A 27,733-nucleotide genomic window follows, 5' to 3' on the forward strand; every position below is an offset into this window, starting at 1 on the left:
GCCATGTCGCTTTGATCTCATTTTGGAGCTGGCTGAGGAAAAGTCTGCTTGTCCTGGCCTGAACCTGGACAGCTGAGCTGAATTGCATTCCTGCCTTCCCTCATTGTTTTAAGCTGATCTTGTTCCTAGCACTGCAGTTGTCTCTGGTGGGCTGTGACGGTTCACGTCTCCAGAGACAGTTTGGCCACAGGCCTGCATCCTTTGGAGCATCAGCCTCACTGTAGCTCGAGATCAATTTGCCCATGAAACTGTAAAATCTACATAACTACTCCCCCAGAGCCCACAGTTCTCAGTGTTGTGTTCCCGCTGCCTTTCCCATGGTGTCTGTCACATCAAGAGAGCGTGAGCAGGTCTGGAGGAGATTGAGGCAGAGGTAAAAACTGTGGCTGCCAGCGCTCATGAGAATACTGTCTGTTGTTCACAGAAGAAAAATCCCCTCACCCAGATGTCCTGGCCCCATGTTTGAATAGTAACATTAGATGGACAAAGAGAGACACAAATTGCTCTGCAGGTTTGTTGTCAAAAGATGAATGGTCTGAAAGCACTCTCAAGGATAAAAGCTGGCACTGAGACAGGAGCAGCACTGTGATGCCTTGTGGGAGAAACCAGGCTAGGAGAAAGGAGAATTTCCTTTCTTTTCACTGTCACTTTAGTAGGTTGTCTGTGTCCTAAGGCATAGCAGAATAGAGGCTTAGTTGAAGGACTGACATTTGGGATACAAAGAGAATCTAATCTATTAATGTTACTTAGGCATGGCTGTAGCTCAGCACTGCCTCTGTTGTTAAACTGTCAGTCTTCTCTTCTCGTGGGGAGAATGGGCTAGATCAGACCCTCAGCTGACACCAAAGACCTGGTTCGTGTTTTATGGCACAGAAGGGTCTGTGGAGCTGGCTATTCAGGCTGCTCTGAAAAGTCTCCCCAGCCTCCCTGCACATCCTGTGTTGTGTGGAGGGTCCAAGGGACCCCAGTTCTCACCCCCGCTGTCCTGGGGGGTTTGCAGCTCTGGGGGCTTCTCTGCCATTGTTTGTCTAACAGCATCGTTAGTTCTCTCCTCACAGGCATTTGTCCTCTATGGGATCAGTCTGCCCTCTCAAACAGCAGCACATTTACCTTGTCCAGCACACAGCTCTGGAGCTGGGACATGCTTACCTGCCCTCGTACAAGTGCCTAAAGGCATTTCCTGCAGGGTAGTTGTACAGTGCTGCTGAGAACTTTGCCTTGTGGCAAATGTGTTGTGATGTAATCTTAGTTTGTGAGTTCTTTATTTGAATGCACAGATAGTAGGTATGTTTTTAGTGCGTGGGGGCTTTCCTTGGGACAAAGTATGCTCGCCGGGGTCCTGAGTTGGGGAAACCTTGTGTTTTTACCATCCTGCTGTTTTAAGCACAGATGCACAAACACCTCTGTAGGATTCAGGAATCACAGACCACAAAATCTCATGCTGGAGACAACATTTTAATGCTAGATGAGATACATCTAGCCATGTGCATCAGTTTCTCAAGCAGAAATGATATGAAAAATTGGAAACTCATGGAGCAGCTCAGGAAAGCTGGTTTCTAAACCCAGCCCTTCGGCTCTGGGAACATCTGGCTGAGGTCTCAGTACCCAGAGTGCCCCAGGGATCCCCATCTGTCAGGGATCTACAGGTGCTGTGACTTTTTTCCTGAATGTGACTGATCACTGAAGCCTTGGATGGATCCTCAGATGGATGCTCTGGCAGTGGCAGTGCCCACCAGCTCTCCTTTTTGTATGGGACAAATCACTTTGCAAGGTAAGAAGGTGGTGGAGCTTTGGAGGAGATCGGAAAAGCCAGGCTGGTAACAGAGGCTGATATATGGGATGGCCTTTGAGAGACCTGCTGATCCCACAGGCAAGCAGGACACCACTGAGCCGTTGTTGGAGCTATTTTTATTTTCTTTTTAAAAATTTGAGTTGAAAATCTTGGCTAATTTCTAGGCCCTTTCTCTTGCAAATTTTAATTAAGAGTAAGTAGGTAAATGGCTTGGATCTCTGACATGATTCCTTATTAAATTCATCTCTCAGACTAGCTTTGATTCAATCAGAAATATTTAATGAGACTTCACCTGATGGGAGCTCATTCCCTTAAGGCTGGGTCAATGTTTGAGGCTGGCAAGGGCACTGAGGAGGTGGGGTCCCTGCAAAGCCAGCACAAATCCTTTCTGGCATCAAGGCAGTGCAGAGGATGCTGTCTGTGCCAGGTCATCATTAGATGTCTGGGCTGCTGTGACTAACAGAGCCATGAATTACTCTCACTCTGTAGGACTGCTGGGTGAGCCTTGGCTGATCACGAGTCATGTGGTCGCTCCAGGAGGGAGCCTGTTTCTCCTTTAAAAAACTGGGATTTAAGTAAGTTTCATGGATGTCACCCCCTTTAGTCCCACCTTCCCTCAGCAAGCAAAATCATGGCAGTTTGGTGGTAAGTAAATGTGTATGGTACCTGTACTGTAACGGCTGCAGTAGGGAACCTGGGATTTGGATTCCACTGTGCCACCCTCACTGGGTACTGAAAACCCAGGTCATCCTGCAAGAGGTCTGCTGATGTTCCCCTTAAAGTTAATTGGCTTCTTCAGCTTGGAAAACCCCTGCAATCTTACTCTCTTCAATAGAAATAAATTAATTTGATTCATACCCAGGACAAGTTACATAAATGTTCAGGTCAGCTTTTCCACCAATGAGATTTTTTTTTCGTCCTTTAAAAACTGGCACTTCTTAGTTGAAAATCAGTGTGCCCACTGGCAATCTTGATGTGCTAATCAGGAACCCCCAGGAGCTTTTATACGGTTGTTCCATGTATCCACAGCAAGAAGTGTGGAGGTACTTAAGTGAGAAACTCGCTAAGAAAAATGGTTTGTAGCAGCAATTTTCCCTCCAGAAGTGTCTCTCTTCTGCATGAGACACACTGCAGGTCCCAAGTGGCCTGGCTGCATTGTGCACAGGTGAGAATTACACTGGGAGTGACTAACAAAGCAGTGACTTTATCAGCTGGAGCTGGTACCCAGGTGTTCCAAATCAGCCATAGGTGATGGGCAGCGCCGCTGGGGAAGGAGGAATGCAACTGCTGCTGCTGCCCATTGAGTGCACAAAACCAGCCACTCTAAATGGAGTTGTGCTTTGGGGATTCCTGGGCTCAGAGGCTGGCAGGACACTAACAGCCTCATTGGCAGGTTTGTGTCAATGGGTGGGCTAGGGGAGACCTTCCCCAGGATTTTGTGCCATAGCTACAGTGCCTTCCCAAACTTTCTGCAGGAGTGGAACTAGTGGTCGTACAGCCACTGAAAGGTATTTCACAGAGGTGTCTGGTGTCCAAAGACTGGCCTCAACCACCTTCTCTACTAACTTTTTTCCTTAGTTTCCAGCTAAAGCTCATCCTGGTTCTCAGTGACTGCAGCAGGCGCTAAGCCTACACACAGCTGCTATCTAGTGGCCAGAGGAAGGTAGTGGAAGCATTTTTCACGGCTGGTTCTGTGCAAGACTGCTGTCTACGGAGATACAGGCAGGAATCCATTACATATATTCATACAAATTGTTGAGGTAACTGCTATTTTTCATTGTGTTAGATCTTTGAAAATTATTTTGCTTCATGTTGCAATCACAGAGGAATAAATTATTTAAGCTATAGTCCATTGCAGTTGTAGGCTGCATAGCTAAGGAACTTAATAGGAACTAATAGTGTTGGGGTTTGATATACTTGAAATCTGCTGAAAAGTAGAGCAGGGACAAGCCACATTACAAAGAAAAACACTGGTAACATAATATACTCAACATTTTATTATAAAACCCTCTAAAGCGCCACTTGATAGGTCACAGTTACAACAAAGGAAATGCCTTGAGTTAGGAAAACAATGGGGAGGCAGAGACATTGTTTAACATTTCTTGTTTTGGGGAAGTGTGTTGTTCAGGCCTTGCCTATGTTTACCATCCCCTGATGGAGACATCCCAGCAGGATCACTGAAGCCGACTGGGCTGTGGAGGGGAAAGCGGAGCTGTTCTCCTCCATTGCTGTCTCAGTACCACTGTGAAATGTCTGGACAACTTCTGGAGGATGACAGTGGGTGTATGGTGAGAGCATAGTACTACATGTATATTTAGTGTGTAGAGAGGGTCTCTTGCCAGTTCATCATGGGTCAAAACAAAGGCTTCATGTGTCTGTGGCCTTCCTGTGCTGTGGAGAGGGAAATCCCCAGGGTCCTGAACTAGAAGATTCAGTGGTTTATTTGTATGAATTTTTCCTACATGCAAGTCCTTTCACGGGGACAACCTGACAGCTAGGGCTGATAAAACTACTCCTGAGGTCTGGAATTAGCAATTTCTCTATTTGCACCACAGTGGACACTTTTAAAGTAAAAAAAAAAAATGTGAGCAAGTTCTCCTTTTTTGCTTCCAGGTACCCTTCTGGGCACATTCTCACTCACCCCAGTGCCACCACCAGCTCTAGATCTCACAGCTCTGTGCAACCCCTTGGCTGTTTGGCCTTTGTGCGGAGAAGGAACATCCCTTTAGAGATCATCTCAAGCCTGTCAAAGATTTTCAAGGGTGAGGAAGGTAAAACATTTTTCCTATCTGCCTTTACCCTGACTCTGGGTGCTGTTCACTGGTGTAGCTACAGGACTCCAGGAAGAACCCAGCTAGGGAACTGGTGTTGCTTTAACTTTGTAGGGTTGGAAAACACTTCCAGCCCTGTACAGCCAACCGAGTCACTGAGCCTGGGCTCCAGGGCTGAAGGACCATCAGAGGAGATAGGCAGAGGTGTCCCTAGGCCATCAGAGATGACAGCAGGCTAAAGGGAGGAGAGTGTGCATAGATTTGTGCCAACCCGCCCCCTCTTCAAATTTCAATGTCTCTAAGTTTAGCAGTTTCAAATATCCAACATTTTCATTAGAAAGCGTGGCTAGGGCAGAGAGGTGTGGGCTTTGTGGGCCACACTGCCAGGGCCCAGTGTTTAATAATTTGGAAATAAGGGTGATAGCACCAAGATGGCCAGCAGCTCACCAGAGATGTGGCAGTGCAGCCTCACTGCAGGGCAGGCTGCTCAGCCCTGCCTGTGTGGAGGGGCCCCTTCTGCACAGGGATGTCTTCAGCAGATTGTACAGCTGCAGCTCTGTGAGGATCAGAGACCATTACAGCAGGGGCAGGAGCATGGGGACAGCTTTACCTCCCCTCTCCTGGGAAAGGGCAAGCCCTGAAGGATACACTGAGATCCGCCTTTCCAAGAAAAGAACTGAGCAGGCCTTCAAATATGATTTCTCTTTTTTTTTTTTTTTCCCAGACCAAACTCCTCAGGTGATGGAGACCAAGATCTTCAAGAAAATTAACCGAATCTGCTTCACAGACCTTCTTTGCCCAGAGCTCTTGGTGCTGCCAGTCTGTAACACAACTTACAGCATGAGAAGGTGACCAGCTCAATACTCTGTCAAATCTGCAGCTGGTAGGAGTAAGCAAATGCTGGAATGCACCAGGACACTGATTAAAAGGCCCTGGACAGGCTTCTGTGTGCTTCTCATTCGTGTTTCAAGCATTGCTCAGGTGTGGGAATCATCCTTGACTGAAGGCTGGATGAAGTGCAGCTGAATGATGACTGGCAGCAAGGCAGGTGAGACTTTAGTTCACTGCAATTTACCGGGATAGGTTGAAACCCACCAGGGTATAAAGAATAGCAGAGGCCCCTTCTGAACCCACTACAGTCAGTAATATAGAAACCTTAATAACTCATTGATAAACCTTCAGAGTAGAAATACACAAAACACCCCTATGTACAGTAACATTCTTGTTTACATCAGCTGGGTTAGGACTTTGATGGAAGGATTGCCACTGGTTGTTATTGTTTTAGCTACGTGATTGGGATTTGTCTGGAAAAGAGCAAGATCATTTGGGATAACTCATTTTGGCAGCTGTTGAGTCCATTGCTGCGTCTGAGGAGTTGGCGCGACGTGGAGGAGGTGCCTGGTGTGTGGTTGTGTTGCACACCCAACCTCCACCTACAGATGGTTGAATCCTCTGGGCCATGCACGGGCAATTCGAGTCTTTAGTCCATCTCTGAAAAACATGCTTCTAACTAGCTCCCTTTTTCTCCCATTCCTGCCAAGGAATAAAGGCAAATTAGTAAAAATGCAAATCTGGCAAGCCACAGTAGCTGTAAAGTGCACAGAATCAACGTGATCATCTGGTGCCTCAGTGGTTTTGGCTGCAGGATATCTCTTCATTATAAGCAATACACATATTTATTCATTTAAATTGCAGGCAAAGCAAACCCAGGTGAAAAGACTGGAGGAAAACCAGGCTGATGTGCTCTGAATGGTGCTTGGTCAGGGGTGCTTCCCAAGATATGAGACCTCCCACAACCCCTCCCATCACAGCCCATCTGCTCCACTGCAAGGAGGGAAAAGCAGTGGCTGTCCCAAATGGATTTTTCTCCTGTACAACTGATGTGTTACCTTAGCTTTCTGTAGGACTGTTCCCTTCCCCGTGACCATGACAGATAAAGGCCGGTTTTTTAAAGCCGTTGCTGAGTTGACGGGTGAGTTCTCTGCGCTATTTGCTGGGCTGGCACTTTTTACCTGAATGTACAATAAAAATCAGAGAGATAATGATGACTACAAACTACTGAGAAAGATTGCTGCCTTTTCCCACCATTTCCTAGTTACAGTCCTATCTATGTACTGTGGCACATTGTTTCAGTGACATGCCAATTTCAAAACATCACTAGGATGTGTGTGTGTGTGGTGTGTTTGGGTGCTGAGGACTCAGGCAGAGGTTCAGAGCAAGGTTCAGGTGGTGAGCATCTTAATTTCATGGGAACCAAGTTCCCAAGAAGGAATTTAAATGCCTGTAGCTCCTCCTGCAAAAATCACCCCTTGGCTCAGCTGAGTGCAGAAGGAGCTGCGTCCAGACCTGCACAGTCCTGGAGGGTGTTGCTCAAGGCCAACAAAATTAAGCCACTCTCCTGAGCCCCAACCACCTTTCATGACTCCAACACTGCTGTTACCTCATTAGATGATTATTACATTGTGTATGTTATATATAACATAATACTTAGATAATACATATATGCTATAACTTTATACAAGATTACATATTATAATACTGATGTATTATTAATTATTATTAAGCAGGCTCAGACAGTGTGACTGCCTAGCTGCCAGAGAGCTGCTGTGCATCCCAGGGGTGCCCCCCACATACCCGTGGGGCTGCATTCTCCAGGTGTGTAGTGTCCACTGCGGTGCCCAGCGTTACTGGGCCAGACTCTGCCTTCTTCAGGTTCTCCTTCACCTCCACCAGGCTCAGCTCCAGGTCCACCCTCTGGCTCTCTTTCCTTTTGCATTCTTCATCTATCTCCTTCAGTCTCTGCTCCAGGCTCTTGTCTGTGAAAGGAGGAGTATCGTGGTGCCTGCCGGGAACTTGGGGAGCTCATGAGGGGAGGAGGGACCAGGGCATGTCTTGTACATTTTCCTTATGTTTTGCCCTAAGAGGGACTGTGGCAGAGCAAGTTCTGGCTCTAGTGCAACCTAGGCTACATGATTTGACTCAAAGCACCAAGTTCCCCCTCGCCCTTCTGGTCCCAGGTTCATTGCTCCCCTCTTTCCCTGTGATCCCTTGGGCCATTTCCACACATCACACTTTGCCCTGCTCTACCTGTGCTGCTCCCGAGCATTTCCTTCAGCTCCCGTCTCTCCTTGCGTAGCTGGGTAAGCTGAGCCCGGATTTCATCCTTCTCCTTCTCCAGTCGTTCCTTCTCCTCTGTGAACCGCTTCACCTCTGCCTCCGTCCTGTTCTTGCCCAGCTTGGTTTCCACTGCTGCTGCTGGAAACACAGCACACCAAAACAAGCTCAGCCAGGGAGAAAAAAGCAGGAGGGAAAACCTTTTCAGGTGCTTGGAAACAACACACACGAGGGTCTGGGAAGTCAGCAACCAGGAGCCTCATCAGCCCCTTGGGCACTGTAAAGCTGCTCTACAGCAGCAGCAGCCAAACCACAGGATACCAACTCCCTCCAAGCTCCTGCTGCTGAGGCACTCCCTGGCCACTTGTGCAGCACACTCACCTGGCAGTGGCATCTTGGGCCGGTGTGCAGGCACCAGCTGGGGGCTGCCCACTGGCACTGGGCCTGGTGGCACCTCGGGGGCCGGCTGGGGGAAGGCGATGCTCTGCTGCTGGGGCTGGATTTTGACAGCAGGCACTCGTGGCACTGCCTCCTCAGGCTCTGGCTTCTCTGGGTGTTTCTGGGGAGAGGAGATGAAGTGAGATGATGTGGTGGGGGGAGCTGGCTCACTGATTAAGCCTGGCCCTGCACCACAGTTTGGACAGTACCTGCTCCAAGGGCTCCATCGCCTTGGTACAGGGCTCGGCTTCCTTAGTCAGGAGGGCTGTCTCAGCTGTGGTCTCAGCAGCAGCCTTGTTGGCAGCCCTTTCCAAAGATGGTGAGCTAAGGGGAGAAGGTTGGCATGACATCCTGCCAGCACAGTGGAGGAAGGACTTTACTGGGGTGAGATCCAGATACACTCTGTCTTGGTCCCCTTCTGATTTGCTCTCATTCTTGGGTACTTCTTCCTGCAAAAGGAGAATGTTCCCCGGAAAAGGGAGGACCATCTGCTGCAATCAGAAGTACAAGAAGCATCTTGCTGCAAAGCAGCGGCATCTCACACAATCTGGAGTATTTTCCAAAAACCTTAGAGAAACTAAAACCCCATTGTCTAATTCATTCCATACAAGGCTTTTTGGTGTACTGAAGGAAAGGCCCCTCCTGCTCTCCTTCTTTAGGTCTCTAGTAGTAGCAGCAGCCCCATGCAAGTACCTCACACCACTGTACATCCAGCAACCCCTGCCAGATTCTCTGCGTTTCCCGGGATAACAGTTCCTATTCCAGCACGACCCATCGTTCTTGCCCTTACACACAGGACTTGGCCTTACAGGCAACAAAAACCCCACTATCTATTACGACATAATCCATGCTGTTTGCTGATGGAAACTGGGGGATTTTATCCCAGCTTCCTATAGCACCTTCCTGGAAACCTCTTTCCCATTCCCTAGAAACTCCTCTCCAGCATTTGCTTCTGCTCCATTGCAAAAACCAGGATTTCCCCAGGGTCTGGGAATCCCCTTTGTCACTGTTGGGAAAATCTTCCCCTTTCATTGCTGGCAACTCTCCATGGCCTGATGTTTACCATGGTCCCCACAGAGCTCACTGCAGCAGGGCCTGTGCCTGTGGCACTGGACATCTTACCACAGGCAGGTCGGGCAGATCCACATCATCGTACAGCTCCTCCTGCTGCACCCGGCCCTTGGGCAGGTTGTCGATGTAGGCGTTGGGTTCAGAGTACTTCCTCTGCATGAGGCTGTGAACAGGTAGCAGGACATCCCATCAGGAGGGATCAGACTTGCTGTGTGGTTCTGCAGTGCTGCATTTTGGGACATCTTGGCACAGCAGTCCTGAGGTCTGGGCAGAGCCACGCAGACCAGATGCAGGAAATGAGAAGGCAGAGCCATACAAGCAGTGGGATCACTGCTCCTGTTGCCCATTAAGCAGTGCCCACCAGAGTGGAGCTGCATTTCCCCTCCACGCTTTCCTTTCTCACCCAGCCCTCGGGCACAGCACCACAGCACCACAGCAGTGCAATCACCCTGCCCCAGTGGCATGGTGAACTGGGAGGCTGCGTGCCCAGAGCCCTGCACCCCCCAACCAAGCCACCCCACCAACCTGCCTTTGCAAGAGCCACCTGGGCATGTGGCCAAGCTGCAGCTCAGTCTAGATGCACCATGGTAGGACAATAAGTGTTCTTATTGTCACACACTGAGCTTCTAAAGAAAGGGACTGAGCTGTAGCTGTGAATTCACCACCTGTTCCCACAGCAGCCAGCCTCCCACAAATGGACAGACCCCTGCTCAGGTTTGCTTCCCTCTACCAGCCCCATGCAGCCCCCAACCCATTACCACTGACATACAAGAAGGAATTCTTCGCAGCGCTCACTATGCAGGAAACTCTGTCAGCATCCACATAATCGTAGGTAAATTCCTCTGGGTCTGTTTTCGAACCTGATTCCGACAAGAGAAGGCCCAGCCAGTGGCCCATTTCCTCGGAGGACTTTGCCTATAGGGTGATCAGACAGGACAGGCTGCAGCAGCAGTTTCTCTGCGCTCACAAGGCTAAGGCTGGCTAAGCCTTGGGTAGGGAAGTAGGCTGGCAGTTCTCTGGGCTTCCGAGGGGAAAGATGAACTGCTGGGTATTTATAATATATCCGAGGCTGCCCTGTGTATGGACTGATTCACAAATTTGGCAGCTACATACGTGCAGCTCTTTGCTTAACTCCTTCCTAAAATTTCTAGTCAGTTTGCATTTACCTTTCACCGGTGTTAACTCAGCTGCCTACAAGAGTAAGAGAAGTCTCTGGGGCTGGAGATGCTGGCTGGGAACAGTTTTGGGTGCGGGTTTTATTTTGCACCAGCAGAGTGCAGCAATGGGATTGCCAAAACAGACAGGCAAGGAGACCCGAGCCTGTGAGGTCCTGATGCCAGAGCCTAAACCCCTTCAAGGGCCTTTTGCACAAGGAGAGAGGGGAAGTAAATTGTTTAAAGCATCGGAGAGAGTCCCTTGCTTTAACGTGGTCGAATTCCCAGCTGCAGTGAGCAGTTTGACATTTTGCAACAGGAAGAGTTAAATACTGTGCCTTCAAGTCGGCTCTAGCAAATAACCATGTGCACCTCCTGGTAGCAGGGGATTCTACCTGAAGCAAGAATTGGCTGATGCAGCCACCTTCTGCTTTGATTTAATGAGTCAGAGCAGTGAGCACAAAGTAAAATTCAGGGCAAGGGAATATACATATATATACTTTCCAAACTGGAAAGCATATTTTAAGCTTTCAATCTGTTTTATTTAGCAGAGACTTCAGTGCCTGGGAAGCCTGCCAGCCAGCCAGTCTGTACATTGAGTCTGACATTGAGTCTGACATCCCAACAAAATACAGATTCTTCCATTCACAAAATGTAAATTTTCTCAGCACCTCTACTTTCACATCTGTAATTGGGCAAAATTTCTTAGATACAGACATACCCTGCACCAGAAGCTAAACAAAAACATCACGGCAAGCCCTCAAAGTCAGTTGTTTAGCTATAAATATTCCACCCACTGGAAAAATACAGGAAATTGCTCACATTGTCCACCTCCTACTATAATCATGCTGTCGTCAGAGAGAACTAAGATTAGAGATAAACAGTCCTGGATGCAGGCAAAGGAAAGTAACAGATGGAGATGAATTCACTTGCACTTTCAGGGTCAGATCCATGATCAGTTTACTTGGGATGCATGACCCATGGCTTTGGGACTGCATTGTTAAAAGATAAAGTTCTCTGTTCCTCCCAGCCACAGACTTAAATCCCTAAAGTGACATTTTTCTTATCTAACATTAACCATCTGGAATGCAGTCCACAGAACTTAAGTATTCAAAGAGAAAGATGGGCATCTCCAAAGGACCCTTAATCCCACTCTGAGTGCCCAAGGTGAAGGCTGAATGGTCCTCTGGAGGCACCAGCATCAGACACAGCCTGGATTACCAGCTAGATGAGACACATCCTAGGTGACCACAGGCAGATGAACCCAAGTCCCACACTTCAGGTTCTGTTTTGCTGGACTGAGGGCTCCTCTGGAGGACCTCACTGGCATTTAGACCTACTAAGATACCCAAGCTGATGACTTAAAGCAGAGCTTTCTTGCACATATACACCCTACCTCCAAAATGACCCGTTCTTCCCCATTCTGCAGGATGCGGAAGGAGTAGAGATGATCAGGGCTTGGCTCTGGGATAATTTCACAACCTGCCAGACTTAAGGGCTGCTGAGCCAGTTTGCTTCGGTTCTTGTCCTGGTAGAAATGGAGGTGACCATCTTTTATCTGACACCAACGTGACTTCCACTGGCTGTTCACTAGCACATTCAGGTAACCTGCAAGCAAACAGAGTTTACTTAGACATATTTTCCATCCCTCCAGTTGAGAGAACCCGAATTCATTTTGGTGATGTCTAATGGGTAAGTTACGAGACCACTACACAACACAAAGCCACAGGCAAAATTAAAGAGCAAAAGCAGAAGGACAAGCTGTCCTATCCATAGAAAACAGTGTGAAAACCAAAAATATTTTCAGAATGAGACTCTTGAAATTCAGCTTAGGTTTGGAGCAGCAAAGTTGGCTGAAGTGGTTGGACAAAGTTGGCCCCAGATTGTCAAATACCAGCTGGCCACACAACTCCCTGCGGACTCCCACAGCCTGGGCTGGTGTCAAGGAAGAGCAGCACAGATGTCCTCTGTGTGCATGTCTGGTATTACCTGCCCTTCCTCTTGGGTCACCCTGCGAGCTATTGCCTGCCCTTGTAAGCCCAACAGTCACCTTAATGCGCAGGAGGCACCACAATCTGCTTGGATTTATTGGCAGGGACCAAGCAGACTGTGGTTCTTTGCTGCCAACAGCAGGACAGTCTGACACAGGCATGTTTGAGGAGGATGATGCCTGGTGCTCATCCTGCCCTGCACACTGAGATCCAGCCCTGAGACAGGTCCCTGCAGAGGGGATCACACTGCCACTTACTTGAAGTCTCCAAGGATCTCTCTGGGCTATCCATGGAGCTGGACTTTTTCCTCCCGAGGTTCATCAGGTTGCTCAGTTTCAGGCCAGTTGTGCCCTTCTTCTTAACTATCGGAAATGAAAAAGACACATGCATGGCTTTCCCAGCTCACAGCCATACACACAGCCTGCTGTCCCAGCTGGGTGTCCTGCCCCAAAGCTGCCTGTACTGCTGTCCTGCACCCACAGCACAGACATCCCTTGCAGAGGACAAACCTGTGACTCAGGGACAGGCTGTAATAGTCTCAAGCCCAGGGAGTCGATGAGCAAGATGGCACCAGTAAGCTCAGTTAGTGATTTGTTGGAGATTCTCATCTATATTGCCTTAAACTTGGGTTAGCTCTGACCAAAGGCCAGTTGCTGTAGGAGCAGTGGGAAGGCTCTTTGCATGGGTCTTGCTGTGCAAATCTCCCTTCACTTTCTTATACTACAAAGAATTGAATTAAAAACCATTAACCATAAACATTTACTGCATTCAGTCTTTTCTTCTATAAAAGAGGGACGCAAGGTAGGGAGAGGGAAAATTTACATCCAAAGAGTCTCTTCAGCATTTTCCTACTGAGCACATCAGTCAGTGTGTGCATAAGGTTCTGTCATCATCAGGGAATCCTGGTAAGAAATTGACTTGGATTTTTTTAGTCCAGATTTTCCTTCCCACTGTCATAACAAAATGACGAAGTCCAAGCATAGAGGGACTCAGCAGCTGAAGTCCATTTGCTGGGTGACTCCAGTGGGTTCCCAGCATGGATTTATCTCTCTCCAATATAGAGATGGGTCCCACATCTTTCTAATAGACCATTTCCTCTTTTATTGTACTTACCTGCCCCAGCTTAAATTACACCTTCACACTAGAGCTTCACCCTAGTGTGAAGGTGTAAGTCTCCCACTGGGGGCAGCTCAGCATTTCACAAAGGACTCCACGTTTCTCTGCAGACATCTCTGAGGAAAGTCACTTCAGTTGGCAGTTATGCCATCTCAAACTGTCCGAGAGCGACTCGCCCAGAGACATGTAGAAACTCTGTGGTAGACCAGGAATCACATCCAGGCTTCTCAAGCCCTATCCTGATCCTCAGAAACCTCAACATCCACCTGTTACTTCATTATGAAAAATGTAGTCAAACTCACAATCAAACTGAAATCAAATTCACAGGCAGTGAATGCACACACAGCTTTCACCCTGCATCAGGTCCACTTGAGGTGGCAGTGACAGAAAAAGCTACACAAACCCTCGCCTCACACAGGGTCAAGGGCCCATTCTCTCTGTCATTCCCAGGGTGAGGTTTTACCATCTTTTGTCTCAGCTGTCTCTGGGTGGCCATCCGTGCTGCTCCCGCTCTCAGAGGCTGCAGAGTATCTCTCAGATACCTCCACCTGTCAACAAACACCAGACACAAGCTCAGCAGATGCACATGACCCATTCCTCCAGACAGAATGTGCCACAAGGACCTTTTTCCCCCCTCTCTTATATTACAAGGTCCCACCTTCTCCGTAGCAGATGCTTACACCCACACATCCCCTGCTGGTTCCCTCTCACTGTGCCCTTCCCACTGTTCCTGAGCTCAGCATGGGCAGATCCAGCACACACACACCCCCAGCTGGGCTCACCTCTGAGGTGATGTCACCCTTTGGCCTCCTACCCTGCAGCCTGGATGGTAGGGGCATTTGACAGTCCCTGTAGGGGGGCATGGGCACAGGAACCAGCCAGGTGCCCAAACAGGTCCATTTTGGGTGTGCACCAGAGACTTAAAAAAGTTTCTTTCTCCTCCCTCTGTTTTGAAACAAGCTGCTCATAGGGTACTGTCACCTAAACCTGGACTAGAGATGGCCCAAGCCCTGGTGTCCAAGAGTCTATGTCCCTCCCAAAGCTCTTGGTGAACACAAACATCCCATTGGATGAGATAGTGGCTGCTGCCCTGTATGGTGGAGACCCACATGTTGAGTCAATCTGGGGGGAATGATATGGCAACAAAATTAAGATTGCAAAGGAAAATTAAGATTGTTCCAATAATGCTCCTTTTCAGCAGCACAGGGGTCTGGTTACACTCATATCAGTCTTTGCTCAGGTAAAATTAGGGCACCTACACTGTTATTTATTGAAGGAACAGGGTTAAAAAGCCTAAGTGCTAGTTCTCTCTGTAGATACAACATGTACCTTTGGGTAGCTGAGGCGCTGTGAATCTGGGATGTACTGGTTGCCTTCACTGCCTCCTTCGCACAGCAGACCACTGGTCTCCTGGATTACCTGTGCAGAAGGGGAAGCCATAGCCTGTCAGAGAGCTGCAGGATCTACAGGATCAATACTTCTCCCCCACCCAGCAGCCTGGGAAACCCGTGGTTTACAGTCCCTGCGACCCTGGGGTCTGTCCTGGTGTTGCAGCAGGCAGCTGGCAGGAACTGCTGGATCCAAGTCAGCTAGGAGAGGCTGCCAGCAAAGGCAGCTCCGTCGTCTCGCTGCCGTCCTGGGCTCCACGAAGGCTCCTTCTTCTGCTGCTGCCTCAGGGGAAGGGCCACCCCTGTCCTAAGCCAATTTATGCTGGGCACCCACGCCAGACATCTCCCCCGTCATAGCAGCTGTGCTGGGAGGCCCCTACATGGACTCCAGCATGCCGAAGGCGGCAGGGAGCTGCAGGAAGAAGCTATCCCAGGACATGAAAATGAAGTGGTATATTTGTATAAAGGCTTGCAGCAAGGAAGGGAGCCAGAGCACACAAGGACAGGGCTGAGATAAGCTATGGTCTCCCAGCAAAGCATGGGAGCACCAGCAGGGTAAGTCCTGAAAGTGTCACTGACCCTGAGCCACTGCTCTGCCTGGTCTTTACTCTGCAGCCCCAGCACAATGACGTCAGCATTCGTGGGAATGATCTTCAGCTTGTGCTCTTTCTTCTTCACTTGCTTTTCCTTGTGAATGACAGTGCAGCCCAGCAAATTCACATCCAGCTGAGGGCTGTGGTCTTTGGAGCTCTTGTAGCACTGGGGAAGGAAGATGAGAGGGGGTGAGAGGCAGAGGAGGAGCCTTCACTCTCACTCATCAGTGTGAACTCAACCCCGTAAGTGACTCAGTGCCAACTACATGCATTAAGTACACTGAACACAAAAAGGTCCTATAGGTTTTACAAAGCTGTGTCCTACAAAGTACAGAGACTACACACATATTTACATGCATGCACATATAATCTGAAATACCTCTCACCGCTAGAGGGTCAAGTATGTGGTCAGTCTGTGGGATAAGCATCCCTTCTGCTTAACCACCTCAAATAGTTTCCCCAAAAGCATCCCTAGGCATTTTGGGGAATTGGAATTTTGGCCACAAAATTTTGTGCCTCCCTCAGCAGTCCCATGCCTACATTCCTTCTGAAAATGGAATGGAATCTCGAGATCTCTGGGACACATTTTTTGAAACACTACTTCTAGAAGTACTTTGCTTCTGCCAGCTTGTTAACATGGCCTGATGTGCCACTTCCCTCCCCAGCTCACACAAACAGATTGTTTTAGGCAGAGAATAGAGGATCTACCCACCAGCAACCTGGTCTCCTTGATAACACACAGCTGTTTTGCCCACTGTCCCAGCCACTTCTTTCTCCACAGGAAGGCACAGATGCGGGCATCCTTCATCAGCTCAATGGTGGCCTCTGTGGATGGCCACTGATGGGTTGCTGACTTGCCTTTGCTGCTCTCTTCTTCATCATAAGATTCATAGGAACTACTAATGGCTTCACCATCTTCTATAACAAAAGCAAAGCTCTATTATTAAATACATTTTTAGAATAACTCTGAGCCTAATGCTTTGCCTCAGCCATGCTCACACATGCAAAAGCTTCCAGTGCAGGGATGTGTCTTTTGAGGCTCTCCTACAGGAGGATAATAAATAGGAAAGTAACCCTCATAGATTCTTTTTTTCTTTCTACCCCAATATGAATTTCATAGCAATATTTTGTGCCTAATAGCCTCCATTAGCAAACGCTCAAAAGACACTTTTCAGTTGACCACAAATTCGAGAACATTCCCTTAGACATTTTCTGATGTTTGCTGCTTCCTTCCCCCCCTCTGAAAAGATGCTTTTTACATTTTCCACTTCAAGTCAAACACAATTTTTAAGGCAACAGCAAACTACAATCAGCCCTTGTCCTATGAATGTCAGAAGTACAAATGGTATTTGCAAGGCCATGCAGCAAGCAAAGATCTATTGCATTTGAGATGTCACTCCCCTTTCCTGGGCTAACAGGTCCCTCTCCCTACTCAGCATCTAAGGACAGCAAGAGGCTTTGAAGTAATACACTGTTGCAGTAGCAACCCATTTTTAAAAGGACTTACTAGGATGAATTGGGATTTTCAATACCCAGATCTAATGTATTGTAAGTTATTGGAGTTTTTAGCTGATCATTGGTACCAGACTCATCAGAAGCATTAAAAATGTTCCCTCTGACTGCAGGGGGATTTGCAATGCTCTGCTGGCATTTACAGTACAGCTCTTATTCACAAGATAAGCTCACAGAGCAAGATGGTAAGATTTGGGCAGCATCTGTGTAGGGTTTTGCATTCTTGCCCTACCAAACAGCACAGAGGAATATTGTTAAGTTACTCTCACTGGAATTTAATTTTGATTCTCACCATATCTTAATATCTACATAAAAGTAATATTATCAGATTGGTGCAAATTAAAAAGAGGAAAAGCAGTCAGAAAAGAGACAAAGAAAAAGAAACACATTAGGAGCTCCAGTGAAATACATTTCAGTTGGGTTTATTTGTTCTTAAAATAAAAGGAACTGAGATGCAGTAACAAAGCTACAGCCCCAGTGAAATCTTACTCTATAACATCCCCTAAGTGATCAAAGCTGCAACAAATAAACTTATTAAAAAGCAAATACTCCCTTTCAAAGTCTCTGAATGGAGCACACTACTGGCTCACCATCTCCAACTCTCCATCTTTTATGGAAAACCTTTATCCCCTTCCATGCATTCTCACTATGCAGACCTTGTCCACAGGCACCCTGTGCAGAAATTCAGATGAAGTAAAAGTGTTGAGGTTTCTCAACCCTACAAACACCAAGAAGCTGAACCTCTGCACTGCTAGGGACTTTTCCTTATGCAGCAGTAACAATGCCTAAGGGAACCTCATCTTCTAAATCTCCCTCCGTATCAACATGGGGCTATTGCTAACTGCCCCTCTGGCCCCTTTTGGGAGTCTCTGGTGTCCCTCACCGAGGCATAAGGTCTCAAGCTGCCACCTTTCTCCTGGGGAAATGGCAGTTTTCTTCCATGCTCTCAGTGGGAGTCCTGGCTGCTCTTTTGTGCATCAACCACAACCACAAGTGCGGTTCCTCAAGAGATGAGCTCCTCTCTACTTGAAGAACTGCAGTCGTTGCTGGCCTGGTGACACTGCTGTGGCCTCATGATGGAAAGGCATTTACCAGGATATGTAACAAGGCAAACTGGGCCAAACTTTGCCTGGGTGACTTGAGACAACACTGTGACCTGAGACAACACTGGTCACTACTAAGGCTCATGCAGTACCAAGTCATCAGTGCAGCCATGATCTTGGGTGTCTTTATCTAAATCCACTTCTCCTTTCCTGTTTGTCTTCCCATGGCCTCCCAGGGAGCTAAATCAATGCCATGATGCAGGAAGCTCCAACCCTCTCATACACCCAAGCTGCCTCTGCCCGAGCAGAGCACCTTCAACCATTCACCAAACAGCTACTCGTCAATACAGCCAGTGTTACCACATATAAGCTCCACATCAGCGACAGAACCAGTGGAATAAGAGCTAGGGAAGTTCTCTTCATTGTCATCCTGAGCACAGGGAAAGCCACAAAAAATAACACCAGGCAGGGAGAGGGGACAGGTGGCTACCCTCCATGCAGGTAATAGGCAATGCCGGGGGGGAGTACCTGATAAGCTTTGCTAAAACTGAGTTGTTGGGGATTTTTTGGTGGTGGGTTTTTTTTGTTGTTGTTGTTGTTAAAAAAAGGCACTTTAGGTTTGGAAAGCATGCCATACCCATTGTTATTGTGGCATAAATAACGCCCTCAGTAACCTGCAACCCTGGCCTGGGTCCAGCTGCAGCAAGCCTACCAAAAAGACCTGCACAATCGAAAGGAAAGAGAAAGGGAGACAAAGAGAAAAAGCCACAGATAAGCAAATGCATAGAACAAGGGTGTCAATCCGGCTCAGTTCCCCAGCTCCCCTTGGCCAGTGAGGCTGTCCCATCCCTACACAACATATGCAAGGTGAGACCTCAAACAGGGACATTTTCAACCCATCCCCTCAAACAAGGCGATTCCCTTTAAAATTGAATAATTGTCATCGTAATTAAAACCAGCCAGGGCAGAGGAGCTCTTTCAGCCAGAATAATTATTGCTCAGTTGGCAGCCACAGCCGCCCCTTGCGCTTTCACTCTGCTTCTTATCGCACCCTCCAATTATGCAAAGGCGGCGATAACGGTTTAACACATTTCAGCCCAGGAGGGGAGGGAAGGCAGCAGCATTTGCTGGAGCTGTAAAATGAAAGGCAGAGGAGTCCCCAGCGGAGAGGCGGGAATCCTGCTGATGAAAGAGGGACTGCAAGACCCAGCGGACTCGCTTGCCTGCTTTATTCTAATTAATACACCCACAGTTTGTTACAGTGCCTCGCACTCCCACCTCTGATGCTGCACGAAACCTCTATCTGCTCAGCCCATCTGGAAGCTTGCTTTGATGTCCTTTCTTGGCAGTGACCCCACTTATTTTAGTGGTGTTCCTATTTTTGTTTGATTTCACTACGCCCATTTGTTTGGAGACATATGGGTGTCTTCCAAGGCTCATGCTGTAATACTGTCGGAAACAGTACTGGAGACAGACTTATTACAAGATCATGTAGTGACAGGACAATGGGAAACGGGTTCAAATTGAAAGAGAGTAGATTTAGATTAGATATTAGAAAAAATTTTTTTACTGTGAGGGTGATAAGGAACTGGAACAGGTTGCCCAGAGAAGCTGTGGATGCCCCACCTCTAGAAGTGTTCAAGGCCAGGCTGGATGGTGCTCTGAGCAATCTGATCTGGAAGGTGTCCTTTTCCACAGCAGGGGGGTTGGAATGATTTTTAAGGTCCCTTCCAACTCAGGCCATTCTATGAAACATCACCAGCAGCTCCCTGGACTGCTGGCCCCTTCCCTATCCAGCCTGTGGGGAAAGGGGTGAGCACAGAGGGCCTGGGGGGTTACTGGGGTCAGGCTTTGGCATCTCTGGCTAGGCAAACTCATGCATGTTCAGACTGCCTTTTAGCAACAGCAATCACACCAAGGTCCCAAGGCAGTTTCTAGCAATGAGCATCACTGTGTAGGACAGCTACAAGGTTCTATCAGCATCTGATAAGTCAATTTGTGCTTATTGAAACAAACAGCAGGACAGGGACCTGCAGGTTTGCCCATGCACTGTGGGACTTGCAGCCTGATCTCAAGGCAGACTGGGGCACCAGCATTCACCCAGTGCTGCACAGCCTCCCCTCTGCACAGCACAGCACACTTCACCTTCTCCCGACCCCCCCAGCCTCCTCCTGCCACACACCTGCTGCTCCACATCTTTCCCTGCTCCTTCTGGCTCAGCCCAAGGCACCACCTCAAGCATGAAGCTGCCAAAAAGCACAGAGACTCAGTGACACAATGCTGTCTTCCTTCTCACACAAACCACCTTAAAAACCACCAGCATTGTAGTACACCTGGAGGTTTCTGTGGGAGGGACCTGCTGGGGCCTGCAGAGGGGACCTGTGGCTGAGCAGTCACAGGAGGCAAAGGCACCACATATCTCAGTGGTGAGAGACTGCCTGGAATCCTACATCCCATCTCTGCTGGCTTCACAGGCTCCTATCTACACTTAGGGCTGTGACACTGCTCAGTAAAACACTGAGCCCACTGGTACAACAGCAGTTCACAGCAGTCCCAGACTGACCCATTGACACCCAGAGCTGCCTCATTTTGAGAGTGCTCCCACCATATGGGCTTTTCTCTCTTTTTGCAGGGCTCTGATTTCCCATTTCCTTAGGCATCTGACTGGCCTAGATTTCAGTGGATGGTGGGTGTATTTGCATCTCTGAGCAGCAGGTTACCAAGCAAAAGCAGAGGTGGAAGCTGTGTGTGTGCTTATCGCTCCTGCCAGCCAAGTCTCTGAACTCAGGGCTAGTTTTGGAGCTGCCTGGATAACATAAGCTGGGTATCCCAGCACATGGATCCATGGCTGCACTCCAGCTAATCTGGCATATGTCTTTTTATGCCATGGTTCTTAACACATTATCCACTTCCCCAGTATGCAGCAGGGTAAAAAAACCCCTCCATTTATCCTACAGTGCAGGCAACTGGGACCTCCTGCCATGGGGATGAGGCTGCAGCACCCTGTGCTGCCCAAACTGCAGTAGAGCTTCACCTCCTGCGCCCTGTGCATCACAGCCCTCACCTCAAGCCAAACAACACAGAGCATTTCAGCAAAACACATGGCAGAGCTGGGTGGACCTCTCCTCTGCACCCCAGCCATAATGAGCCTGTATCTTTTCTCACCTGACCTGGGGTCTATCTTCTTGTTCACTGCTGTAATGCATTTGCAGACAAAATGGGATGGTTCAGTCAAACAAAGATCTTTTTACATCTCTCTTGTTTTGTTTAGCACTGTAACTCCTCATGAGAACAGTGACCCATGCTGAGATATGAGCTGTCCTGGAGTGCAACGTGCTCACAGGCAGTGAGTGCTGTTCAGATATGTCAACCCTCGGCCACTTTAAACAGTGGCACAGCTGGTGCTTCCCTGCCAGGGAGCTTCAAAGCTCAGCGGTGCACACTGGGGCTGGAGAGGACTCGGCTTCTCTCACAAGCAGCTCAGACTCAACAGCCAAGGGTTTAGATCCAAATCTTTTACCCTTAACTCTCACTTCTTTGCTTGCCCCAACTCTCCCCACTCAGCTCTGCCCCATGCCATGCATTCTGCTGCAGACGAGGCTGAGGAGCAGACATCTGCTTCTGCAGCAGAGCGACACAATCTGTCTCATTTGTGCTTAAATGGATTATAAAGCGATGAGAAGATCAGCTCCGCTATCAGATCAGAGGAAGGCAATCTCTTATGAAGGGTGTTCACCAAAAGAAGGATGCAGGAATACATATAAAAAGTGAGAATCTGGGAGCTCAGCCTGCATCCAGAGGGGTGGGGAACCCACAGGGGACAGGTGTGGACTGCTGAGGACATGGCTGGAGATGCTGACCCAAGCAGCGAGTGTGTGCAGAGGGAACACACACACTGCCCCCTCACATGGAGCGTGACTTTTTAATCCAGTGTAAAGATGGTTAAACTGCCACAAGAGATAGAGCTGAATAAATAGCCAATTATAAAAACAGTTATCGCTCCTCACAGACCAACAGAGCCATGGACTTTGAGCCCCAAGGGGACAATTAGAGCACTAGGACATGAATGCAAGCCACCACAGCTTCACCACTCACTCCTGAATAATTTTGTGTTTGACTACAGCTTATCTGCCAGAAAAACATCCAAAGAGAACCTGCAATGGTTTTACAGTGATGTTATATTGACCCAAGCATACTACTTACTTCTACAGGAAAGTTAAGATTTGAGTAACTCAGTAGTCTTTGCTTTCCAACTAGCATGAGATCTGTAATATCAAGTGTGATGAGCAGCAGAAAACAAACTTGTCACATAAGCTGTAAGAAATGTCTGTGCTTTCATTTACTCATTCTCATAAACCTCAAGTCCTCCATCTCCCACATGAACCCCTGCCCCCAAGAGTTTCACGATATACCATTTACAGAGATGTCATATGGCTCAGCCTCTTCATAATATCCCTCTGGGGATTCGATCTTGGGGACTGGAGGTTGTTTTGTTTCGGGAATCTGCAAAACAAATACAGAAAAGAAAAATTATTTAAGGTAAAAATATGTCCTGGAAAACAATGGGGCACTCTTTGTCCTTTGTTTTTTAGCACTCAAGTGCATCTCAGTGGATGAGATCTTTTAGATGTGTACACCAGGATGTGGTACAGTTAGCTCAAATATAAAGAAGTTCTTTGAAATTACTGTGTAATTGTGTCATAAATGGTACTTTCTTTCATACTGCTGAAACCCCTGCAAAGATCAACTCACAGCAGCAATTGCAACCCAGTGGCTTTACCCTGAACTGGGGGTTCTGCCTGCTGCACTGACCCCCCTAAGCTGCTCATCCTAACTGGAGATGATCCCCTGTGCTATGGATTACCTTATCAGGGAGAACAATTGGTGCAATCTTGGCTTTACACTGAAAATGCAGCCTGAGCAGTCACTGATCATGACTTCAAGTCTCTGACTGATAGCAAACCAACAACTAAAAACCTCCCCTTTAGGAACTATATCAGGAGTCTTTAATTGTGCTCTGAACAAAAAATGAAGGAAATGGATAAACAACACTGATGGAAAATAAGCCTTTGAAAAGAGCCCAAGTTCTGGAAAATCCCTGTGGTGCCTGCCAAACCCCTCCCTAAACACAAGCAAGAACTGGCAGGAAAAACAGTGCCTTGATCCTTTAGAAATACCAACACATGAGAAAAAAAAGGTGAAGTTAAGAAATAATCTTTCTACTTTTCAGGTATTTCACATGGCTGTTAAACATGAGAGCAGTCTAAGGCAAGATCAATCCATTTGCAGCATGCCAGTATCATCAAATGCAAGTTCAAAGCTGCCCATCCTGCCCTTGACATTTACACCTGGACATTTACACCTTCCTGCTGCTGGTGCCCAGAAGCAGAAAGGCAGCTTTGAAGGAAAAGGTTTTCTGTCAGCAGCAGCCTGGGAAGGGAAGCTGCTGAGCCTGTGGGAGTGAGGAACCCTGACCACACCAAAGTCGTGCGTCTCTGCTCCCACATGGGTGAGTTGCCCCTGGCTCTGCCAACCTCCCAAACTTCTCTAGTGTTTTGCATCAAAAACTCCTTCTTACGTGGATCTGCCAGATGCTGTGAGAAGACTCTGAGCTTGCATTCTGGAGGCAAACATCTGCTGGAAAATATCTGCCCTCCAAAGACTTAAAAGGTTTAGAAACTTGTCCTAATGCGTTAAATTAAAGAAACAAAAACAAACCCAGTCACTCCAAGCTTTACTTAATCCCTTCCCTGGCCAGGGAATGTGTCTGTAATTGCCATCTGTGGTGGCCTCCTGCGTGTAGCCAGCTCACATTCTGCTATGACCATAAACAAATTGCCTACACAAAGAAACGCTGTGGCTTTATTTGACACCTTCCCACAAGTGTCAGGGAAGGGGTTGCTCTGTTTTGTTTCCTACAGACAACAGAAGCCAACAGGGACTAGGTGGGACTGCACCTTAGCTGTCCCAGAAGCTATTTTTTTCTCTTCTCTTTCTCTAAAAGTGTGGAGTTGTTTTCTCTCTACCTTAAGTCAAAGGGTATATATTGTATTATTTAACCATGCTGGCCCTTGCAGAACATGTGCCTGTTGCATTATGGCACAATGAGCATGCAAATATAACCACCTTGGGCATCTGCATCCACCCCGCGTGACTTTCTCTGTGCATGGCTGTGGAAAGCAAAGGAGTTGCTGCAGAAGAGAGGTCACCAGTGTCTGAGCCACAGCCTGCAGAACTCATTGTTTGAAGCTTGCTTTGGGACAAAGCCAAAGAAATTAGTGGGATCCAGCTGGGCCACCCCTGTTGGGTTGGCCACTGACTGCTGGTGTCAGTGGACACCAGGGACAATCTGCTGTGCAGAGCTTTATCACCAGATTTCTCCTCTGTCTCAAAAGACAAGTGTACAGCAACACCACAGGGTGCCTTAGCATCACCAAACCACAGAAAACTCCACAGAACTAAAACAGATCTAATCTGAATGCCTCTTCTAAGCTCCCAGTTTCTGTGTAAGGAGTTTACTCCCTCCTCCACCTCTGCTCCTGTCCACACTGGAAGCCACAAATGCAGATAGGGAAAATCCATTTTCCCGCAACAGCAATTTCCACACATTAAAGCTCTCCCCAGCCCTGCTCCTTGAAGGACACTCAGATACCTCTGCTGCCAACAGCTCACTGACACTCAGATGCTCACAGCAAGGAGGTACATGACTGCTGTATCCAAGGAGGGTTAGCTCTAATGGTAAGAAGGTGGGAGAAGGTAATTCCCAGCACAGGTCTGCGAGAAGACAGATGGCTTAGGTACCCTTCTGAGCTAAAGTACCCTTCTCAGCTAAAATCCAGACTATCTTTTTTTAATTCCCTCATTTAACTTCCTGATTGCCCAATCAGAAAGCTGGGCTGCACCAAGCACAAGCAAAATGCCTTGTGCGCTTCTTCCTCAGTTGTGCTTTCCTTCCACCACTCTGCTATACCCCTGCCCACCACAAAACCCAAAGCCAAACAACGATTCCTGCTCTGGTCACTGCTCCCACTGCTCCTAGGCAAATCCAGCTCCAGTACTGTATTTCCAGGCAGCTGTGTGGGCAGAGCCCTCAGGGGCTGGAGCAGCTCCCAGCAGGCAATCACACTGCATCCAGGGGTTTGTCAGCTCATCCCATCCTACCCCCTTGCTTTCCCAGATTCTCCAGCTAACTCCAGCTGAGACATAGCCCTCTGGGTAACAGTCCTGGGGCCTCACCCTGCCCTCTTTCCTGGGAAAGGAGTGGATCCTCCTTTGTGGTTGATGGATGCACCATCCCATCCTCCTCCATGCCTCCCCCTCCTCCCCATACATACTCTCTGCCCTCCTTTCCTTTCACATCCTGAAATCCCAGCTACAGCAATTCCTACATTGCATCAACTACTAAACAACATCATCCAGGGTCTCAAGGATGACCTGTGCCTCTCTAGGACAGCCAGGCTGGCTGGCTGGCACGGAGACAACATCTCACTGAAACCTGATGGTGTTTACCTGATTTATAGCTGCCCTACAGAAAAATCTACAGTGCCAGAAACTCCTCCTCGCAGACCTGTGGGCTGTGCAACCAGCATAACACCAGCACCCAATGCAGAGACAGCACCAGGTGCTGCAACTGTAAGTAAACCTCTGGTAATGGCCAAACTGAGGAAGACTCTGCCAGCAAGGGAGATCCTGGTACTTCCCAGGGACCACCCCAGCACCCTGCAGCTGAAGGATTTCTGACTTTTACAAGTTCATGTCAGCAGTCCAGGCACAGCTGCTTTACCACTCAGGAGATTTCCGAAGCAACAGCCAAGAACCACCATCACCTTTGTTTCATTGAAAATCTCACTTCTCCTTCTTTGAGCCTGGATTGCCATGCAACAGATATGGGTCTCCCCAGCGGGGAACACAGCCCAATTTTCCCAGTGCTCCTGCACACTCACAGGAAGCTCAAGGTTCCCACAGCTGCCTGCTCCATCTGTGCACAAGCCTTGGGAACCACAGGGGTTTCTGGATGCCCAGCCATCCCAGGCCACCAGCCAGCTGCAGCGCCTGCACCAGCCACACACTGACCTGCAGTCTACATAAAGATGAAACATACAGCTGGAAAGCCCTAGTTCAATATTTTATTACTATTTTTTAAATAAAGCTCACCAGGACTCTTTGCCTCACTCACTCCCGTGGGCAGAGGTCTCTCCATCCAGCCATGCTGCACGGTGCATGACAACAGTGAAGCGTCAAGGGGTTCAGATCCCCAGGAAAGCAAAGGATGTACAAAACTTACCTTGGGAGGGGGAAGGTCTGGCAGGCTCTTCTGAGGAGGTGACAAATGCAGTCCTGAGTCTCCATTGGTCAAGGAGTTTCTCTGATCCAGCACTGCAAGCCAGAATCACAATTATATTGATGACATGTGGCACCTCCCAGCAGAACACTCACTACCCTGGGCTGTGCTGGAGCAGCGAGGTGCTATTTCAGGAGAAAGCACAGTGACAATTATAGGCAGGGCTGCAGGGCCACCATGTCATTTCAGGCCATAGCCAGGAATGTGACACTAGGAGACCCAGCAAAAGAGCTGACCTCTGGTTTTAGGGCACGTTTTTCCTTCTGTGAAGGCCAGACCCACTGCTGAGACTTTAAAGGGTCTTGAGAAGCAGCATGGGCAGACACTACACAGTATCTGGAAATCCACGGCACTTTAGTCCTTGTTAGCTTTGATCCTTGCTGCTGTGAGCAAACAGGTTGGTGACTATCTGCTCCTCTGCTGCCTTTCCCAAAAACTGGACCTAACACCACCCAGCTCCCAGGGCAAATTGCAAAGGTGGCTGTCTAGCTGACTGCACAATGGCTTAAAAAAGTCAGCCACAGAGTAATCACTGCTGAAGAAAGAGCTGCTCTTGAAGCAGCCCAGGCCAAACATGTGAAAGGGCATATGGCAGCACAACCACTCCAGGCAACCCGGGGCTGCCTCTGGAGGGTCAGATTTTCCAAGCAGTGATTCAGTAGCTGGAGGAGTACACTGAAGGCTCAGAAAACTTGTGTTCAGCCCCTCTTCCTCCACCACAGAATCCTTAGGTGGCCTCAAACTTAAGTGCCCAAATCCCACGACCTCTGAGATACTGCAATGCTCGGGAACAAGTAAAGAAAGGCACAAATGGCTGGAAATTTATAGACTTTGAAGGCATTATCTTGTACAGAGGGAAAGTTCCCTTTTACAGTGTCTGTCATCAAATACCTTGGAGAAATGAGGCTAAGGTAACCAGATATTGCAAGTCCAGTAAATTAAGTAAGGAAATTAGCTCCAAAATCTGGAGTGAGCTGATGCTGCGGCTCCCCAGTCACCTGCTGATGCTCCAGCCACATTCCTTGGGCACAAACAGAAACCACCAAGACATCACACAGTGCCCAGCAACAGTCAGTACTGTGCTCAGAATATATGAGCAAGAACTTTGTTGCATATTTCTGGGCTTTAAAAATAGAAGCTGGAAACCACATTACTCTGTTCATGGGGCTCGGAAGCCACAATAACAGCTCTGCCCTGCCAGGCTTCAGCCTGCAGCGCCTGGCCTGATGCTACAAAAGTCCAAAACATGTCTCTTGTGACAGATTTCTCCCTTTGATGCTGGTCTCCTGGTCATCAGCACTAGCTGACTTTGATAAGTCATGAGGACACAGAGGTCCACGGATGAACAGACACCATCTCTAAGCAGCTGTTTGCACCCCACAAGTAGGGCTCCTGGATGCCTTGTAAAG

The 27,733-nt window shown here is 48.3% G+C and overlaps 1 protein-coding gene across 4 annotated transcripts in view; it reads right to left on the reverse strand.

The window, feature by feature from the left end:
- Positions 1-5,261: 5,261 nt before the first annotated feature.
- Positions 5,262-27,733, reverse strand: part of AFAP1L2 (actin filament associated protein 1 like 2) — a 69,731-nt gene continuing 47,259 nt past the window's right edge. The window contains exons 4-20 of one of the 4 annotated variants that reach the window (XM_027648183.1): positions 26,268-26,359; positions 22,396-22,486; positions 18,621-18,704; positions 16,141-16,343; positions 15,415-15,594; positions 14,777-14,866; positions 13,911-13,995; positions 12,589-12,693; positions 11,737-11,948; positions 9,956-10,101; positions 9,238-9,349; positions 8,325-8,564; positions 8,059-8,236; positions 7,651-7,818; positions 7,198-7,379; positions 6,453-6,575; positions 5,262-6,096 (exon numbers count right to left, since the gene is read on the reverse strand). In XM_027648183.1, the coding sequence (XP_027503984.1) occupies positions 6,070-6,096; positions 6,453-6,575; positions 7,198-7,379; positions 7,651-7,818; positions 8,059-8,236; positions 8,325-8,564; positions 9,238-9,349; positions 9,956-10,101; positions 11,737-11,948; positions 12,589-12,693; positions 13,911-13,995; positions 14,777-14,866; positions 15,415-15,594; positions 16,141-16,343; positions 18,621-18,704; positions 22,396-22,486; positions 26,268-26,359 (2,318 nt within the window). In that variant the 3' untranslated portion in view covers positions 5,262-6,069. Of the gene's footprint in view, positions 6,097-6,452; positions 6,576-7,197; positions 7,380-7,650; positions 7,819-8,058; positions 8,237-8,324; positions 8,565-9,237; positions 9,350-9,955; positions 10,102-11,736; positions 11,949-12,588; positions 12,694-13,910; positions 13,996-14,776; positions 14,867-15,414; positions 15,595-16,140; positions 16,347-18,620; positions 18,705-22,395; positions 22,487-26,267; positions 26,360-27,733 lie in introns of all 4 variants that reach the window. The other 3 variants (XM_027648182.1, XM_027648185.1, XM_027648184.1) reach the window with 3 other exon arrangements.

This window comes from Corapipo altera, unplaced genomic scaffold, assembly GCF_003945725.1.
Source record: "Corapipo altera isolate COAL_440 unplaced genomic scaffold, ASM394572v1 56, whole genome shotgun sequence".
Taxonomy (NCBI): domain Eukaryota; kingdom Metazoa; phylum Chordata; class Aves; order Passeriformes; family Pipridae; genus Corapipo; species Corapipo altera.